General features: G+C 23.3%; 2 protein-coding genes and 1 long non-coding RNA gene across 4 annotated transcripts in view; 2 read left to right on the forward strand and 1 right to left on the reverse strand.

Annotated features, from left to right (window-relative positions):
• Positions 1-1,408: 1,408 nt before the first annotated feature.
• On the forward strand, positions 1,409-3,638 carry LOC102677492 (nucleoside diphosphate kinase 7). Its single transcript, XM_006618519.1, has 9 exons — positions 1,409-1,842; positions 1,915-2,081; positions 2,159-2,320; positions 2,394-2,601; positions 2,684-2,804; positions 2,895-3,019; positions 3,119-3,232; positions 3,288-3,395; positions 3,464-3,638. The coding sequence occupies exons 1-9, from the start codon at positions 1,729-1,731 to the stop codon at positions 3,497-3,499; spliced, it is 1,155 nt and encodes a 384-aa protein (XP_006618582.1). The 5' UTR covers positions 1,409-1,728; the 3' UTR covers positions 3,500-3,638.
• A 3,222-nt stretch (positions 3,639-6,860) lies between these two features.
• The window catches only part of LOC102678905 (major facilitator superfamily domain-containing protein 6-like), a 23,839-nt gene continuing 9,266 nt past the window's right edge, over positions 6,861-21,433 (forward strand). For both annotated transcript variants that reach the window (XM_031511878.1, XM_006618529.2), the window contains exon 1: positions 6,861-7,278. The gene's annotated coding sequence lies outside the window, so the exon portion shown is untranslated. The remainder of the gene's footprint in view (positions 7,279-21,433) is intronic.
• Positions 15,631-21,433, reverse strand: part of LOC102678810 — an 11,225-nt gene continuing 5,422 nt past the window's right edge. Inside the window, exon 2 of the long non-coding RNA XR_004150887.1 lies at positions 15,631-15,990. This is a non-coding gene — a long non-coding RNA (uncharacterized LOC102678810). The remainder of the gene's footprint in view (positions 15,991-21,433) is intronic.

Genomic DNA, 21,433 nt, shown 5'->3' on the forward strand with positions numbered 1-21,433 from the left:
CCCCGATTTTATCAAAATAAATTTTTCGAATATATTAATCAACGATTAATCAATTTTTAGATTTTTACTGTTAATTTATTGTTAATTTATTGTTAATTTATGAATTTTATAATAATTTTTATATTTTTATTATTAATTTATGGACTTAATAACATATTGGGATTTTATATATAATAATTAAAATATATTTTCACGAAATAAAGTAAAATTTTGTATTTTATAACATCAATTTTCAATTTAAAATTGTGTGTCAATTTAAAAATTTCTTCTTATTATTTTATGCGAAAAATAATTATAAAATAATTAACCACGAATAGATTTTTATCATCAAAAATTTAAATGTAAAAATGTAAAAATGTAAAAATTAAATTTTAAACTTTTATTCTAATTTATTTATCGAATAATTAGTAAATATAAACCATAGTAAATATAATAAATCGCATATATTTTTATAAACTAGATTTAATACAATAAACTTTTATGATATTATTTCCGAATTTATTATTGAATTCTATTCTAACATATTCTATAAATATAAAAAAATATTTCTATAAATATAAAAAAAAATTGATTTTAAATAAATATAAAAAAAAATATATTTTTACAAGTTAGGAATATACTTATATTCCGATAGTATTTTTTTTTATTTTATTTTATCTATTTGCTATTTTATTATATTATTTATATATTTTATTATATTTAATTAATTATTAATTAATTTATTTATTTTTATCTCCGTTTCTTCACATATGAAATTGCTTATTTATTTAATATTTAATATTTTTGTGTATTTTTTCTGTATTTTTTCCTTTACATATTTATTTTTTATTTTTTTATCTATTTACATATTTTTATAATCATTTACTATTTATTATATATTTATTCTTATGTACTTATTTATTTAAATGTTATTTGCTTACTATATATTTACTATATAATTACTCAATTATTTTTACATTTATTTATTTATTTGTTTTATTTATTTCATATTCATTTATTTATTAATTATTATTTATCAATTATTGAAGTATTATTTTAGAAAGACTAAGAATTAGGGAATCAGCGCCATCTCTACAATACTGCAAAAAAACTGTAATAGATAAGGAGGGCAAATAGAAGAAAAAAAAATAATAATATAAAAATTGATATTTGATACTATCTTTTGAATATCGGAGACATTTATTCTAAAGCAGGATAAGAAACGTTTATCTTTTTAATTCTAAAAATATCTTAAAAATATTCAAAAAATGGCTAATTTTCAATTCTTATTTTTCATAATTTTCTTTTTAAAAGAAATGTAATTCATACTCAAAAGGTAGCGCTATTAATCAATTTTTAGTTTATCTTTATCCTTTTTTTTACTACCTGCTCTCCTTATTTTTATTAGTTTTATTTGAATCACTATGTAGATGGCGCTGATTTCCGAATATTTGCTCTATTTATTTTTTTTTTTTTTTTTTTTACTATTTACTTTCTTTGTTTATATTTTGTATCTATTACTAATGTAATAACTTTTTATGTATTATTACTTTGTCATAGAAACATGTTAAAAGTTAAATAACAACAGTGTCCGTAGTAACGAGATATATGTATGAATTTATTACAGATACAGTATATAATTTTTATGTAATATTGATGGTCTATTTAAAGCATAACCTTGTATAATTATAAAGTTTAATTTATAAGTGTGATTTTATTACTAGTGTAAATAAATTTATCTGAAAAATAATGACAGATATGAATGAAAAATATACATTTGAAGCTGAATGGTATGACAAAGTAGCTAGTGTTTTGAAAAAGTTTTATCTCTACTATTATCCATTCGATAATACAGTTGAATTGGTATATTTACTTAGTATTTTATTTTAAATATTCATAAAACGAAGATTTTTATTTATATTTCATTGTTTTTAGTTTGATTTAAAAACTAAAAAAACATTTTTAAAAAGATCAAAATGCGAAGGTATTCAAGCAAGAGATTTTTATGTAGGTGCTATTGTAACAATATTTTCACGAAATATAAAAATAACAAATTACGCAGATTGTGCTACACAAACAAAATTACAAACAAAAATGCAAAGGTATATCGTTATTTTTTTTTTTATTAATAATTGAAATATTATTATAATTAAAATTTTATAACATTTTTTTTATTTAGAACATTTGCAATAGTGAAACCTTGTGTTGTTGATAAATTAGGAGAGATATTAAAAATAATTATTTCTTCTCAGTTACATATTGTAAATATCAAAATGATTAAATTATCATATGAACAGGCAATGGAACTCTATCAAGATAAAAAAGAAGAAACCAATATAGCGTAAGATTGTTACATTATTAATTATCTTTGAATTTGAAGAAAATAACAAATATTTTTTTATATTTTTAATTAGGTATATGGTAAATTATATCGCTTCTGGTCCTATTGTAACTTTAGAGTTAATAGGTGATAATGCAATTACACGATGGCAAGAAGTGATGGGACCAGAAGACAGCAAGGAAGTTATTGCAAAAGCCCCATCTTCCATTAGAGCACTATATGGTAAAGATGATATTCATAATGCAGTACATGGTTCAGAAAATGAAAAAGCAGCAGAAAAAGTTTGTGTTATTTTTATGTATATTTATATTAAGTTAATATGTTATAATTAATTAAATGTTATAATTTATTTCTTTTTTTTAGGAATTAGAATACTTTTTTCCTAGTCCAAAAAGTGGAAGAAAGGGACCAACAAATACAGCAACATTAGAAAACTGTATTTGCTGTATTATTAAACCGCATGCTATTCAGGCAAAATTAATTGGTATGAGATTTCATTCATTTTAAATTTGTTAAAAATAATTTTTTTAATAAATAATATTGTGCTTGTTACTTTGTTCATAATATAATATAGGAAATATTGTGGATGATATACAAAAAGCTGGTTACACTATTTCTGCAATACAACAATTTTTTGTTAATCCATTTGATGCAGAAGAATTTTTAGAAGTTTATAAAGGAGTTCTTCCTGATTATGCTGTATGTTTATATTAGAAAACGATAATATGATATAAAAAATATATATTTTTAAATAATAAAATATATTTAAATAATAAAACATAATAAAAATATCTTTAGGCTATGGTGGAGGAATTACAATCAGGACCATGTATTGTTATGGAAATAAAGCATAAAGATGAAAAATTTGATATTCAAGCAGAATTTAGAAAACTATGTGGACCTATGGATCCAGTAAGTATAAAAAATTAAATTTTTTTTCTTTTTGTGTAATGTATTTTTTATATAGGATATTGCACGACAAGTGAGACCAGATACTCTTCGAGCAAAATATGGCAAAACTAAAGTACAAAATGCTGTACATTGTTCTGATTTACCAGAAGATGGAATCTTAGAGGTAAAATAAATTAAAATTTATATTTTTATATTTCATATGCTTCATATACATTTATTATTTTTATATAGGTGGAGTACTTCTTTAAAATTCTTGAGAATAGCTAAATACATTGAAAATAACTATTATTTAATATCTAAATTAACTTATTCTTTTATTATTATTTATTGTTATTACTTTTATTGTTCTAAATATTTTACATATCCATATTAAAGAAATATACTTTTCATAAATATCTTTCAGTTATGAGAGCATAAATTTTATTCAAAAATGAAATCAAATTAAATCATAATATTAAATAATATTAATATTTGTGACCAATTAAAACATATCAAATAAATATGTGAAATTTTTTTGTACTTTTTTATAATAAAAAATTCTTTATTAATTAGTCTGATGTATATAATTCTCCAAATAATTTACCTATTTATCTCCCATTAGATGTTTAATCTTAATATAATATCTAAATTTTAGATAAAATAAGAAATTTTTTGATTTATTTAAACCATAAAATGTCATCATACACGTTTTATTCTTGGTTTCGTTATTCCTTCGAGTTTATAATTTTTTTATAATTAATTTTTGAAAAATTATAAACAAGTATAATAAATAAATTTTTTATTATTTATTAATAGTTTTCATTATAAATTGTAAATTCTTAATAATTGTTTTATACCGTACGAAAAATATAATTAAACAAAAAGAAATTTAATTCTCAAATCTATAGCAATAAAATTATTATCTAAATCTAATAAAATTGAATCATTTATATTTATGCAATAATTATTTTTTTTTCAATCAATTAGCATTATTCAATTTTATTTTTAATATTATTCTACATTATTTCATAATATTATAACAAAATATATTTTTTTTAAAATTACAATATCCCATTGAATTGTATTAAATTTTTAATAAATTTTCAATAATAAAACAATTTTGTCGATTATATATTTATTATATTTTTTAAATAATTTTTCCTCAACAAGTACAATCAGAAATTATATGGGAAAAGGACGCCTAGAGTGTCCCTAGAAGCAAATTTCACAATGTCCTACTTTTGCAACTGAACGATGCCACGTATGCATTATTTGTCCGTTCTAGAAGATTCAAGAGAATGCTAAGATTTACTTTTTACTTTTCATTTATACATATTTAAATCACTTGATAAGATGAAAAAAACAAGGGATCCACTGCTCTTAAACACCACGTATTTATCTTGTTAAAAAGAATAAATAATACTATCTGTTGTTTAAAAGAAAAGTTAAATATAAAATAACGATTCTTCAATATTGTTCATGAGATTAAACAAAGAATAGAAGAAATAAGAAATAATTGTTTTAACAATTTTTATTTCATATTTATCTTTGATCTAAATAGAAATTGTAATAAATAAATATTAAATCCATTGGAAAGTTCTATTTGCTTAGCCATTTATATAGTTCCATTACTTCTTGCCAATTTATCTTTGTTATCTAATTTCATAATCGATTAAAATTTTAAAAATTACAATATCTAGAATTAAAATTTTTTGTAATTATGGAATTATAGAATTCAATTAGATCTAACTTTTTCTTATTATTATTTAGTCTTAATATTATAGAATTTTGTATATGAAAATAATATGTCAAAATATTAACAATATTTTGTGACCGTAATCCTTTTTTCAGTTGAAAAATTGGAATTAATAAAATTCTTTATAAATATAAATAATGTGAAAAAATGTTACTTCTAAAAATAAAAATGATTAGAAGAAAATTTTATAAGGACCAATTTTAGAAGCATGAATTTAATTCGCTAAATTCACCATTCACCTAAAAATCTATTTCAATTAAAATTTATATGTAAAAGAAATTGATAATTTATTAAAATAAATTATTTTATTTTATTGAATTTTTATTGATAATAATTATAGTTATCATAACAAAATAACAAAAGCAAAATAATAAAGAAAATAAATATATTGTAAAATAAATCAGGGAATGTTAAAAATGACAAACTTAATAATAAAAATAAAAAAAAAATTATATGATTTTAATTAAAATCAGTTAAAGGAAGAAAAAAAAAGTCATGAAGCTATATTATATATTTATTTCCTATAATGGATCATTATTAATGGCGAATCTATATATTTCGAATCCACTATGTGTATCCTGCCTTAATAACGGCATAATGATGTATGTCAAGGATTTGCAGCATCAATCATGATGAAAAGTTACAGAAATCTGCTACTTCTGCTTCGAGTAACTGAAATAAAACAAAAAAATGTGATGGATGATTAATTTTAATTTTACATATCATTTAAGTTTACAAGGAGAGAATAAAAATGATGTAGATTATTCAAATATAAATTACTAAATTGATAACTTGACATTTCACTTTGTGACTTATTGAATTGGAATTTTGTTTTAATAATAATAACGATTTTCTTCTACTTATTTACTATCATTATTATTATTATTTACATATAAAATAATATATAATTTTAATATAATTCTAATAATTATGATATTGTATTTCATGTTAATCTTTAATCTTTAATAAAATGATAAAATTTCTAATATGTGTATATAATAATTTTTATATATACATTTTCTTTATTATTCTTAAAATAATAATATTACAAATTAAATAATTTATTATATATATATATATACATATATATAATTGTATAGTAATGCATCAATTATCTTTTTAGATAATATTTTTCTAATAAGAAACGAATATAAATAATATATAAATAGAATAATGCCTCGCAATATATATAAGCAGATAGCAAATGCAGAATCATCCCCACCACTTTCTGAAATTGCTTCAGCCAAACGAGTTTCTGTGTTTCTTTTTTTTTTTATATATATATGTTGTCAAGAAACAGTTGATTCTCGAATCAGGAATCAGAAATCAGGAATCAGGGAACCTTTTTATTTTATTCGAATCGAGGAATAAGTAAATCAAAAAAAATCCTTTTATATAAATCGTCTTAGAATACCTATTTAGAAGAAGCAGTCAATTATTAAAATTCGAATAATCAAATAAATAAATAAAAAAAAAATAGATTAATATATAAAATTTTACAGAATTTTATCGAATTATCAATTTCATCAAATTTCATCAAATTTCATAAAATTTCATTAAATTTATTCCTTCTAAATTTCATTTTTCACCGAAAAATTGTAATGAAATTTCAAATTCTATTGAATTTCATCGAATTCTCTCAACTTCCGCCAAATTTCATCAAAAATTTATAAAATCCTAACAAATTGTCTCGAACTCTACAAAATTCCATCAAATTCGATTAAACTTTCTAAATTTCCATTAAAAAAAAAACAAAAAATATTTGTATCAATCTGTTATCACGCACACGAACGATCAATGGACGAGTAAAAATCGACGGTGCATCGCGGTCACGGTCTTAGATCCGATTGACGTTTAGAATACGCTTATGTTGGAGCCGGTACGTTGCCACCGGCAATCGGTCCCAGCAGTAGTGCGCTCGACAGCGCGCAGAACGGACCCATCTGCAATCGTCACTTCTTCGTCACTTCGGGGTCTAAGAAATCGCAATTTCGATCGTTTCAACCCGTTATCGAAGTTGATCATGCACGATAAAAAAATACCCATCTAATACCAAATCGTGGTATATCCTCGATTTCGTAAATCGATTTGATAAAATTTGTTGAAAATTTCTTATAAATCTAAAAATCGGATATAAATTTTTAAAAAAATACCGCGTACGTAAATGTGAGAAATTGAACTTCGTGAAGGAAATTCGAGAGTTTTTTTCTTTTTTTAATTGGAAAGTAGGACGTCCTCGTGGCTGGCCGAGAATTCGTAGACGACGAATTGCTTGATGCCTCTTCTTCCTGGTATTGAATGGTGGACGAACGTAAGTTGTTCATTTTGCTGTTGGGGTAATTGTTGTTGGTGTAGTTAGGTGAATGAAGAGTACTGCGAGTGTGTGTATGTATATGTGTGTATGTGTGAGTATTCGAGACTATATGAATAGGCATAGTCTGTTTATTGGCTGGTGATATTACTACTTCCTCTTTGATATTTTCTGTACACGCGAACTACCGGGTTGTTGTGTGGTGTCCATATTCTAAAACAATAAAAATTAATTTGTCAAAATTAAAGAATTAATGGAATTTATAGTAATTTTTAGTCGAATAATTGTCCAATTTTATAAATTTGATATGAAATAATTTCTTAGTAGAAATGATAGATAAAAAAGTTAAATAATATTAGCTTGTCCGAATATTTAATAAATTACTAAAAAAAGAATACTATTTTTAATAATTTTATAAATAATATACATAATTCTTATTATTAATTTAGAAATTAGATTAATTTATATTTGGTTTCGCTTTGAAATAATTTTAAGATTATTACAGAAATTATCAATAGTATTTTGAATTAATATCTTGAAAGATTACTGAAATGTAAAATGTAATGAAATGTAAAAATGTTTAATAACTTGCTAATAAAATTTCATAAGCTGTAATATGTAAATTTCATAAGCATAAAATGTATTTATTTAAAACAAATAAAAATTTTATAGAAGCTTATTATTTTACTTCAAATATTTTTAATTTATTAAAAACTTATTAATATTTATTAGAATTTATTAATATTTAATAATAATACATTATTATTCTAATCATTCAAAAAATAATATCTACTTTGTATCAACATTCTAATATTTCATTTCATTTATATTCAAGTAACTTTCAGTAACAAATAAATTAAAAGAAATTTATCAATTCCTTTTTAAATATTATTTTTTAAGATAACTGAAACGATAATTTTGCGAAATGACATTGAAACTAATTAATTTTACATTATATATACAATTAATTAATTTTTAGAAAGCATAAATAACCTAAAGTAGTCACTTACATCCATTCTATTTTTTTTTTTTTTACTGATTCTCAAAGATCTGAAAAAAATTTTCTATTTATCAAAGTCCCTACTTCATTAAACATATATAAAATTTACAAAATATATACAAAAATAAAAATCTCTTCAAAATCCGAAAATGAAACATAAACGAGGGATGTTAAGTTGCACGAAATATTGATATTTATTTAAATTATGTAAATTATATATAAAATCATGCAAAAATAAATAATGCAATATTTCTTCGACTTTATAATAATGATATGAAACAATTGAGTTCATCTTTCGTTTTTCTTTAAAATGGTAAAATTAACCATTTACACCTTAATAATAAATTCTTAAATCTTTAATCCGACATTCGAACATATGAAAATAGAAAAATTTCTTTTGCGAAAAAAGTGCAAAATGTTTGTGGCAAAATGTGCAAAAGTGGGCATTCATCGATCACGTACAAATTGTCCATGCTTGTCCACGCCGATGCGAACAGTGACGCGTGTTCGAGGGTACTAATAATGTAATTTGTGAGTTCCTTTCAATGCTCTCGAGAGACTTGGCAGAGTCGTGGCTAGAGCTAATAGGCAGAGAATTTTTAATAAAGTGTTGCTTTTCAACGAGATCGCCCCCGACACGACATTCGGTGAATTTTAAAATCTTCAATTCTTCTCCGTCATTTTTAAGAGAGTAATCGTGGCCTCGAGCGATCGTATTTTCAGAAATCTGGTAAAACGAAGGGGAACGATTGTTGATGTTTTATAACTCTGAACTTTGAGATCACTTTTGATATTTAAGAAAGAAAACGATTTAATTATTAAATTGTAATCGAGTATCGTTTTCCTTTGAATAAATTTTTAAAATTAAGAAGTAAATTTAGTATTTTTAAAAATCAATTCCTGTTTACCATTTTTAAAACAACGAGTCATGGCCTCGAGTAATCGTGTTTCCGGAAATCTTCTCTGATAGGAAATGGAGAAAAAAGTTTGATATAACCTTTTAATATCTATATCGAATTATTTATTTCATTTTTTATATTTTTCTGAACTTGGGTCAGAATTTATGGTACGATAGATTAAATTAAATTAATATAATAATATAAATATAAATTAAATTTTGATTAGTGATAAATATTTTTCTATACCATAAATCTGGTAATAAAGGATCGGCCATTGAACGATCGATCTTATGATGATTTACTTGAACATCGAAGGGATATATTGCAACCTTTACTGTTTAATGGATAAGAATATGCAAAATTTTCTATTCTTTTTATAGCTATCATATTGTGATTAGTTAGAAGAAATGGGCAAAATTTACGGTTGAATTGTTCAATTCCTGTCCACCATTTTTTAAGTCGGAGAATAGTGGCCTCGAATGATCATATTTCCGGAAATCTAATAAAATGGGGCACAAAGAAATTCGAGCGAACGGTACATTCTCTTCAGTATGTCAAAAATAAAAATTTAATCATAATGAATACAGATACGTTAATGAGCAAATTTTTATTTACGATGAAATTTGTTATTTCTTATATATTTTTTACAATGAATTGTTTTAAGCGAATATTTTTTCACTTGTACTTAACATATGTCTCATATTTATAATATATTGTGCATGTTGTTAAAATTTTTACATTCAATTCGTTTATTTCCAATATTTATTTAATCCAGACACATTAATTCTTATGTCAAATTATTGAAATTATTAAATTTCATTAATTCTGTAAAATCTATAATAAATGACAAACATCATCTGGATCTAATAATCTTCTGAAGAAAAGATTAATCAAATTTTTAATTTTACTTTAAATAAATAAAATATTTTGAGTATTCGAATATCGATGTAATAATTAATCAAAAATCCAATTGTTTGCGATAAATTGTTGCGTCTAATTGTTTTGAGTGGCGCATCATTCGGATCATTGATCAATGACGCAGATCGGACCATCGTGGTCTTTGCCATCCAGTGTTAGTAGTGACGCGTGTCGCGGACTACTAACAACGTAATTTGTAAGTTCCTTTGAATGCACTCCGGAGGTGCATACGGAGTGGCACAGAAGGTATAATAGTTATTGAATGCACTTGACCTGGTTCGACGGTGTCGATGTTATCGCGTTCGTGTACATATATATATATATATATATATAACAGTGAAAGCGCAATCGAAATCGAACACCCGATCTATTCATCTTTCTTTTTTTTTTTCCTTTCCCTTCTAGCGATGAATCGGTGCATAGCTTGCTCTCGATTTCTATGTACCTTTCTATCGTTGCGTTTTATAGATTTATAATTATTCTGATCTACATCTACTCTTTATGAGATAATAATTGAAATTCTTTCTAATTTCTTGTCGTTGAATTCTTGACATTTTTCTCAATGAATTTTGTTGGTATTTTAATTAACGATTTCCTGTAACGTAATATAAAAAAGTGTATAATATTTGGCTTAAAATATTCTGATTTCTGGAAAATATAAAAAAAATTATGATATATTTTATATTTTACATTGATCGTAGAAAACTGTAAAATTTTTTCCTCTTTCACTTTTACTTAACCCTTACTATTTATAAGAGAAACCTTGATTAGTAACATCGTAAAGTAATTTCTTAGTTTTCTTAGTTTCTTAGATTCTTTAGTTAGTAAAAAAGAAATTTTATCTTCTGTAAATCTTTATATTCACAAATTTATAAAGTACCATAAAATAAAAAGAATCGAGAATGAATAGTGGTTAAAAAATAGCACAAACTTTGAAGTATACCTCTTATTATTTGTAAATCTGTTTCAAAATGGATTTGTTACGGATCAACAATAATTAGACCGCAAATGAAAAATAATAGCATAATTAATAGGACGAAATTTAATAATTATGAAGGGAAATTTGAGTCTTAATCTTTTTAAATAAAAAGACATTATATTTTATTAATTAAAATCACGAAATATTTCCATTAGCACGAGGTTTATCCTAATATCAATCTTTTTAAAAGATTGTACAACATCTAAGAAACTTTTAGAATTCACTAAAACTTAACTACTTTACATCCTTGATAAAATCGACTTAAAATGTTCAACAATAAGCATGATATTTCATTGCTCGTAAGAGAAACTCGTAAATTTGCATGGTATTTGGTAACGGTCGCCATTGTGTTTTTACGTAACGATGGATTTTACTTATTGTTGGAAATCTATGTCAAGAAGATTTGCAGACCGATACCGCGATGAGAGAAAGGAACATTGAATTAAACTTAAAGAATTTTGCCAGGAAAAGATTTATGTATACATATAACGAATCATTCGAATAAATGTTTCATGAATTCATTGAATTATGTGCGGTTGAATGCAACAAAATCAATTTAAATTATTTAGTGATACCATCTCGATGAAAAGTTTACATCTGAAAATATCATCAATGATAATTCTTCGATGTGAGGCCATAAGAGACTCCAATGTAAAATCTCTAACGTAAATATTTATACTACATATTATGTAAGATACAATAATTTCCTATGTATTTTTACGTACGAAAATAAATCATAGAAATTGTTTAAACGAGATAAAATTTTCTAATGCTAATTAATTTAATTAAAACAAATAACTAAGTAAAATGATTAGATCACACACGATATTCTACAGTCTTGTATTATATTGTACTAAAATTGTAACATAGATTTATATTAGCTGGAAAAATAAAATATATATATATGTGTGTATATATATGTATATATATGTGTGTGAATTTATTGTATAATCACGATGTGACAATTACTCTTTTACCATATTGAGCATAATGTCACGTTTGAGATGACGAAACTATAAATATTTAAAATCGAGATTACCAGATGCACGAATATTACCTTTTAGTTTTATAAATATTGCTTATTTTAGAACACAGTAATATGTTGAATAATGCCACGAACGTATATTATTTTATAAGGAAATTCACAATTTAAAAATACTAATTCTAATTTGTACATATATAAAATATGATAAATTATGTATGGAATTCTTAATAGTACTCTTTGATAATAATCAAAGTTTCAATGTTTTTTTGAATATAATTCTGGAAATATTTTTTGCAATTGAATGAATATGAAAAAAAATAATTGTTCATTTATATTTAAACACGTTTAAAATTTTTATTTAAAAAAATTTTATTTAAAAAAAGAAAATATTAAAACTTTGGGAGTTGATTTAATATTCTCTTAAGTAAAAAAATGTTTCATATACAGAATATTCGAGAATGTTTTTTCCATTTCATCCAAATATTTCTTTATATTCATTATATTCACTTGTACGTTTTATTATATCAATGAAAATTTAAATTCTTTTACATATTAATCAGTATTAGAATCTTTTCATCTTTATATATGTATGTGGAAGTAATTCAGGCATACTGACACTGTTTCTTAAACTTTTGTTATCTAAATAATATTGTACTGAATCATCGATCGTCTCTTTAACGTCATGAATAATAGTTTATTCTACCGATAGTGATGATCTAATAACTATTCTCTAAAAGCATTAACCATTGACACGTACCTCTTCTATTTCAAAGTTTTTAAGAACTTTATATTATTCGAAAATTAACATTCCTTCTAAGTATAAATTTTAATTCTTACATTATATATGCTTATATGTTTTAAGATAAAATTTAAAATTTAATATTCGATTCTTAACTAAGAAAAAGTTCATTTTCTTTTATAATAAATTAAAAATAATATATTATGACATTAAAATTTAATTTATAGTGTTATCAATTATAATTCACTAATTGCAAAAGTGAATTAGCTTATGTGCATATTTTGTTATCAACGTTTCTTATTTTTATAACGAAGTAAAATACTTCATTCATTCCATTATAAACAATCACCATTCTCTTTTCCTTATTTAAGAATACACAGTCCATTAGAAATACAAAGAAAATTCTATTTAGAACAGATCCATATCTACTCTCTAAATCAAACTTGTAATCTCTAATGAATGCAAATGTCAAATAACTATTATATATATTCTCTTAAATTTATTTAAGTAAACTGAATTTCCGTTTAAATTCAAATTTAATTCTTTTAAATGGTATAATTATTTCGAGTCATCATTGCTGAATAGTCATTCATTATAATCACTGTAATTATTTATTAATATTTTATTTGCAATTTTTTTTCGTTTAATTTAAATTAAATGTTTCCAACGATTGTGTAAATATACTAAATAATTCTTTTAATTAATAATTCAATTTATTTTTTTATTTTATTTACAATTAATTAAATCCTGATAATTTTTTGAAATTATTAAAATTTTTTTTATGTTTCTAATAAATCTTTAGATATAATGGACATACATTTATGAAATGTAAGAACTTTAGATACGATCTTAGTAATTTTTTTTTATCATGGAATAGATAGTTACTTGTAAAATGATTCCTCGAGTTGTGCAACTCTAATCTAGTTATTATTATTATTAGACATTTGCTCGTGTAATTACTTGATTCTATTACATGGATGTATTTTAATATTATAGTACAAATTATTTTCTAAAATCAATTAAATTGGAACAATACTCATACTTTTATCTATAATTATCTATAATTTTTAATTAAAACGTAATAATTGTATGCAAAATATTCATGGTAATTGCAAGCAATAAAAAAGAAGAATGAAAGAATACAAGACAAATCTAGTTCCTGATTATTTTTAATTGTTGGAAATTATCAATACTTTTCAAGATTTTTACTACAATAGATGTGCGATGATGCTTTTTTTTTTATTCCATTTACACGCTCTTTTATTATTTTATTATTTTTACATAATAATAAAATAATATGACTGTTGATAAATAAAATTGATTTAAATTACGATATATCAACGATTACTCATGTAATCTTTTTATTTCTCTTCTATAATATATTGTATTTAAATCACAATCATTGATCTAAAATATTTTTTATTGTACAACAATAAAATATTATAAATAATATTTAATTCTATAATATAATTATAAAATTAATTTTTTAATTATTATAAATCTTCAAAAATTTTACCTGAATATTTATAAGTATTATCTCTCCACTTCCTTTTTCTTATCTATTTCATTTTTTATTCTTTCTTATCACTTTCAATATATTATTTAATCATAAATTTTTTTGTCAATCAATTCTCAGTACACTTCTCTATAGATTTTCATTTAAAAGTTTTTTTAAAAACAAAAAAAGGATTATTTTTCTCGTGAATTTATCAATCGATAACAAAAAAATCACTAATAAACAAAAATATGTATAAATATATAGAATGTTTTGGTCACGCTGCGCCAATTTTAATGCCATTTTTGCTCGTTCGCAGCACCAGCCACATAATCAGATAAAATGGATAATAGCGGAGATTTATGATGGCATACACACATATGCATATATATGTGATTCAATATAATTCTTTTGAATCGAAGCTCCAGACAGGTTTCTTATTTATTTATTTATTTATTTATTTTCCACAGCAAAGTATGTCAATTGCAACGATAATAATTATTGACATATTATTGATAGGTTGCAATGATTGAGAAAGTTAAATATTTTATACAATCTTTCAAAGTAATAAAAATTTATTATCCATCTTCTTGCAAATAGTTATATTCAAAAGAGTTAAAACTGAAAGAACAAAAAATTATTTAAACACATTAATAGTTTGTATCTATTCCATTCGTGAACAAAGAAAATATATACATTTTTATAAAAGAAAATATTTTAATAACTAAATGAAAATCTATTTGGATTTTGGTTTATTCGAATTCTGACCTACATTTTATTTTTTTGTTGATCAAACAAACACAGAATTTAGTATGAGAGTATGATACTTGCCTCGCGAGATTCCATATGTAATGCCAATCCTTGAATAGAAAACGTGTCGCGGGTTACTGAGCTAAGATGCTTCCGTACTACTTGAGTTCTCCTTGTTTCTACGAACCTCGATACATTAGGATCGATTAGGAAAAACTTGTCCTTGCTCTGGCATAAATGTTTCTCTCAAACTGGTATTATCGATCTTCTTTCTAATTAGAAATCCCACTGAAAATTTAAAGAAAGGAATTAGAGAAAAATTCGTTGAAATTCGAGTCTACTTAGAGACATTATCTATTTATTACGTAAAAGTACAATGAAAACTCTATATCAAAAATTAATGCAAAAAGCGATACAACATTTCAAGAATATGATCGAATACTGTGTCAATAAAAAATTCAAGAGAAAAATAACATGTTAAACAGTGCATAAAATTATTATATTTTAAAATTTTAATATTATCCTCGATTCGATACAGCAAATTTCTGAAAATAATTACACTATACTCGATCAGACAGACACGTTTCTTGCGCGATCACTATATGCTTCCACGACAAGTCATTGTTTGAACGCAATTATTTAATAACCATTATGCGTTCAAACTTTTGAACCTCGCGTGCAAACTTTTTCTATTTCATTCAATTTTTTCCAAATTGAAAGAATGACAAAAATAAAAGATGGGGGAAAACGAAGAGAAATAGAATCTTTCAGGAAGAGAATACTTAGCACTCGGACTCGTCCAACAAAGTCCAACGCTGCACGAGTTATGCAATTACATTTGTAATGGGCCAACATTCAGCTCCGACAACGCTGACAATTCGTGGTAATTACTGTACCGTATCTCATAATTCATTGCCGGGTCGCCTCGTCTTCTGTAGATATATCTTCTGAAAAGAAACGGAAGAAACTACCCCAAAATGTGATACTTTTCGAACATATTTTGAATTTTTGAATGATTGAATTTTTAATGAAAGAGATTTGGATTTATTTTTTATATCGAAAATAAAGCTATAAACAAAGCTAATACATAATATAGCTTTAGATGCTCTAAAAATATCAAAGTAAGTCCTCAGTTTTACTGAAGTTTCCTAAAAATAATATTTGTAGCTTAATTAATTGAAAATAATATTAATCAAAATATGACTCGACAAATTTAATATAAATTTAACATGTGAATATTATTTTTAATATAATAATACAGGGTGTAATTTACGCGAAATTTCAGAAGTTGATTGCACATTTATGAGTTATAATGAATTTTTTAAATAGAGCAGAAAATAAGCAAAATGGAAATTTTAAAGAATATTAAATTTCAGATGTGATTTATACATAATTATATTCTATCATATTTTAGTCGAATAATTAGAAAATTTTTGAATAAATACTTTCCAAAATAGATTGAACATAGAAATCTAATTTAATTTAAATTGAATTTTTACTTATTCATTGTGTATGCCTATTTTTTGAATTGAAATAAAATAAAACAAGATTTTTTTTTTATTAATATTTTAAAAATGAATGTATAAAATGATATTCACAATAAAGATAAAAATAAATAAGATATTATTATTATATAAATTTTTAAATAAATAAATTCCCGATTAAACATTCGCTTACTTCGTTATATCCTGTATTATACATTTTTTTAAATTAATTAGCAATAATTATGGATGGAAAATTGCTTTAGTAGTTCTAAATACTGTTATCTCATCGCCAGTAAATACAATGGATTATCTTTTATAATACGTATGACTAATTAATCATTATAAAACTGCTCATAAATAGTTGGAATTTGAGAAACGTAGAAAAGTATTTCAATAGAATGTGAATATGAATGAAACTTTTGTATATTTTAATAATAAATATTCATGACTTTGAAAACAAATTTTTACTAATCATCATTAATAAGTAGCTTGTATAATTTGCATCCTCACAAATAGACTATGTATTATTGGCTTAATTGTTATTAGTTTTATTAGTTTACAATAACCTTGTCCTTCATTAACATAATTTCTTGCGAGTAAAAATTTTTTTACAAAAAATTCTTAATATCTCGATGGAAAATTTTATTCATTCATTTCCTACAATTTAATAAATAATATATGATAAGTTATGTAAGTGCAAAAAAATCCTGATTATTTTGTAATTCTTGGAATGAGCACAGTGCAAAATTAGCGTTCTTTAAAAAAGAATTATTCAATTTTATTGATTTATGCAAATGATGAAGGTATTTCATTAATCAGTTTCATATGTTTTTTTTTCATATGTCATTTTTTATATGTTTTTACATACTATAAATTATTAAAAATGTACCATCTATTTATATCATCTTCATTTGTAATAATTGAAGACTAGACATATAAATGGCAAATGCTATGAATAAATTAAAATTATTGCCTTTAATTTTTTTTTTACAATACAGGATTTTTTTCATAATTAATAAAATCTTAGATTATTAAAATAAAAGATATATCAGAATAATGTGACAAATTTAAAAAAATCATTGACATGTTTTTTTAACGAATGAATAATATTTTGATAATCAAAGAATCGTTTTCTTAAAAATTTTAATTTTAATAGATGTAATCTCTTATGATCCACTTTTAGTTTTTTCTTCTTAATTTTCAATTGAATAATAATAAAGATATTCACTCGTTAAAAATATGTCTTAATAATTCTAATTTTATGTTATTTTATCTAATGAAATTTAAATAACTGTGAAGTTGGCAAGCCTGATTTACTCAAGAGAAAGGTTACGTTAAATGGAATTTATGAGCAAAAAGAAAGGAAACATAAAGTTTAGTTTTATGTTTAAAAAAAGATATTTGTATAGCAATATCATAATCATATTCAAATTAACTCCTCGAGCATTATTCATTATTGAAAGTAAATTCTCAAAGATATGAATTTTTTTATTACTATTTTATATAATTATTATTATATAATCAAGATTATTATAATTATTTTATTTTTATTTTTTAAGAAACTATTATATTATTGTTACGATATTTTAAATTAATAAATTCATTTTTACAATTCATTTCATTTATACAATATTAAATTCCTATAATTATATAAAAGAGTTTCTAAATAAAATATAATATTTATAATTTTAATTAAATAATATCTAAATGCTGTAACAACAGCGTGCAAATACTTTTTGCAGCTGTATTGACTCCATAAACATTGTGAAAGCTAACATTTCCACTCCAAAGTGTAGAAAGTTTAGAATCTTTGCATCACAATGTAACCAAAAAGAGAAATTGCTACATAATTCTTTCTGTTTAATACAATCTAGTCATAAAAAAAAAAAAAAATAAAAAAAATCATAAATCATACTCTGTTATAAAATTACTAAATTGCAAATTGCTAAAACCACAAAATTTTTTCTATATTTAATTAATAAAATATAAGAAAGTTTATTGTCGCTGAAGAAGATGTAAGAAATTTGAAAAATGCTCTTTCGAACTAGTATTTTTTTCAATGTTGAAATTAACATTCTTCAAGTCTCCGGAAACAGATATCGCGTTGCACATAAATATCATCCCGACCTTCAATTCGTTATGTCACCATTTTGCGGTATAGAAGGATATATATGCAGAAATTTATTAACTTTTGTATCTCGACACATATCTTGATTCATGTATTTTTCAAAAAGAGTTCTGCAGGATTTGTCTTCGTGGTCTCGTAATCGAGCTATTGATTGCTGTAATCCCATGGAGAGAAGTCATGGACAGTTTCCTTGTGAAAACGCATGGTATTTTGCTTCGTGGTAACAATTGTTTCGTAATCAAGTAGAAAATATTTATGTCTCGTTGATGTCTCGTTCGATTTCAATAATGTTTTACATAGTGCTTCGTTCGATATTCGATTGATGTCACGAATAAATTGGGGATATATTTATGTATTTTTTTAAATTGAAAATTGGAAAATTAGAAAATTTAAAAAGATTAAGAAATTTATGTATAAAAATGGAATGGAAAGAATTTTATTTTTAGATGATTTTAAACGCATATAATTTTGTATGTTTTGTATGTTTCGCATATTGTTTTAAGAAACATACATGTATCTACTTAAATTACGAATTTCATAGTTTTATTTTTTTATGTACATTTCTTATCACCATTATATATTATCGTTTAATGTTTATTTATAATTGCCCTTCAAAGAAAATAATTGTCTGATTGTCTTGAGAAACGATAAATCACAATAATTAAAATGATTTTAATTATATATATCATAAACATATTGTGATTATCCTATCATAATTTATAACTTTTTGTTTTAATTAGTTATCCTGAATTAGAAATAAGTAAAAAAATCGTTTCATATATAAAATCTTACATTTTCAATTCTTCGAAATTAATATAATGTAAAAAAAAAAAAAAAAAAAAATTACAAGAATACTCTGATTATTCAAGACACCTGATAAAATGTGATATTTTTAACACAATAATTAAAATAATTTTAATTATATATATCATAAACATATTGTGATTATCCTATCATAATTTATAATTTTTTGTTTTAATTACTTATCCTGAATTAGAAATAAAAAAATTGTTTCATATATAAAATCTTACATTTTCAATTCTTCGAAATTAATATAATGTAAAAAAAAAAAAAAAATTACAAGAATACTCTGATTATTCACGACACCTGATAAAATGTGATATTTTTAACATAAAACTAATCGTGTCAAAGAGATGTATATTTATGTAAAAAAAAAAAATGTTTTCATATGCATATTGCACATATATATTATTGACACATCTCGGCAATTTTCACGTAATATTTAAAAATAAATAAATAAATAAATAAATATTTTTCACGTTTATAATCATAAAATAAATTCATAAAGCAAAAAATTAAAGTTTTATTTTAACTTTTTACCGTTTACATTATTTTTCACGTACGTTATTAATTTTGCATATTTTTTTGTGATATTTTTCAGAAGCATGCTTTTCGATCATGATAACGTTATTTGATTCGTAGGTGATTAGACGAGTGGCAATACATGTTGTAAAATTAAAATATTTCTATCGAGATTGTTTTTAAAAACAAACGCACGTTATCCGAGACTGTACACTATGGATTGCTTCTTGAACTTCGTACAAGCGACACTGTTATCGTTTGTGCGTTTGAAAACATTCGGCATTAAAAGATTGGCATAAAAGAAACACAAAATTCAAACGAACAACGCGGTGCGGAATGGCATTTAATCGTTGCTACATTGCTATGAAAATTTTAATATTTTACCTTATTTTTGCGCAATTTAATTCCATTCGAACGTAATTACAATTTAAAAGTCTCGTTCAAAATTCTGTTGGAAAATGTTGTATGAACTATTAGGACATAATACAAAAATATTACAAATTATAAATTGTTACCATATTGTTATAAATTACATGAATATTAATATATTGTATTATAACTATGAATATTGTCTATTTTATTTACTGTACACTTTATATCGAATTTCTAACATATATAAAGTTAATATAAATTACATTACATTATTGTATAACAAGTATCAATTTGAATTAATATATATCCTTGATTATCTGGTTTAAGAGATAAAGGAAGAGAAATAGATAGGAAGAAAAGATGTATTTTGTATGCAAAATAACCTCATCATTTTAAAATTCTAAATAAAACAACTTACACACAATAGAATTAATTATTATCTATTATAATTTCCATATACATTATAAGCATACTAATCACCAATTATTTTCAAACAAACGAGAAAATTTTCCATTTTCATAATTTAGATATTATGATGAACGAGAAAACAATGAATAGACTTAATATAAATTTAATACAATAATATACCACTGTACAAAATTTACTAGAATCAGACTTCAATATCAGGTTAACGTACGATAATTTGAATAAATTTTGAACAAAATATGTCCGATATTTGAATAATCAATTGCATCTGACACGTAACGTAAAATTATGTAATCTTGTCATGTTTAATTACCATCCCGGTTTCCGTCTCACGCATCGATTTGAATTATTCATTTTCCACGATAAGAAGGTATGTAAGTACGTCACGCAACCGTTTCAATCGATATCTTTCCATGACATACGACATCTTAATACTACAGACTCTATTTCGATCGAAATTATTCGATTCCGCTATGTTTCGTTTCCTATGATCGTTGTAAAAGTATATTGTAATCAAAAGATAATCGAAAAATGAATTAAACATGAGAGAAGGTTTGCTCAGAGAATCGAGGACCATGATTCCGAAGGCTAGACAATAAACGATAAAACTTGGAATGAATTGTTTTCCCGTTTCTTTCGTAAATGTTTTTTTTTTTT

This window comes from Apis dorsata, unplaced genomic scaffold, assembly GCF_000469605.1.
Source record: "Apis dorsata unplaced genomic scaffold, Apis dorsata 1.3 scaffold_359, whole genome shotgun sequence".
Taxonomy (NCBI): domain Eukaryota; kingdom Metazoa; phylum Arthropoda; class Insecta; order Hymenoptera; family Apidae; genus Apis; species Apis dorsata.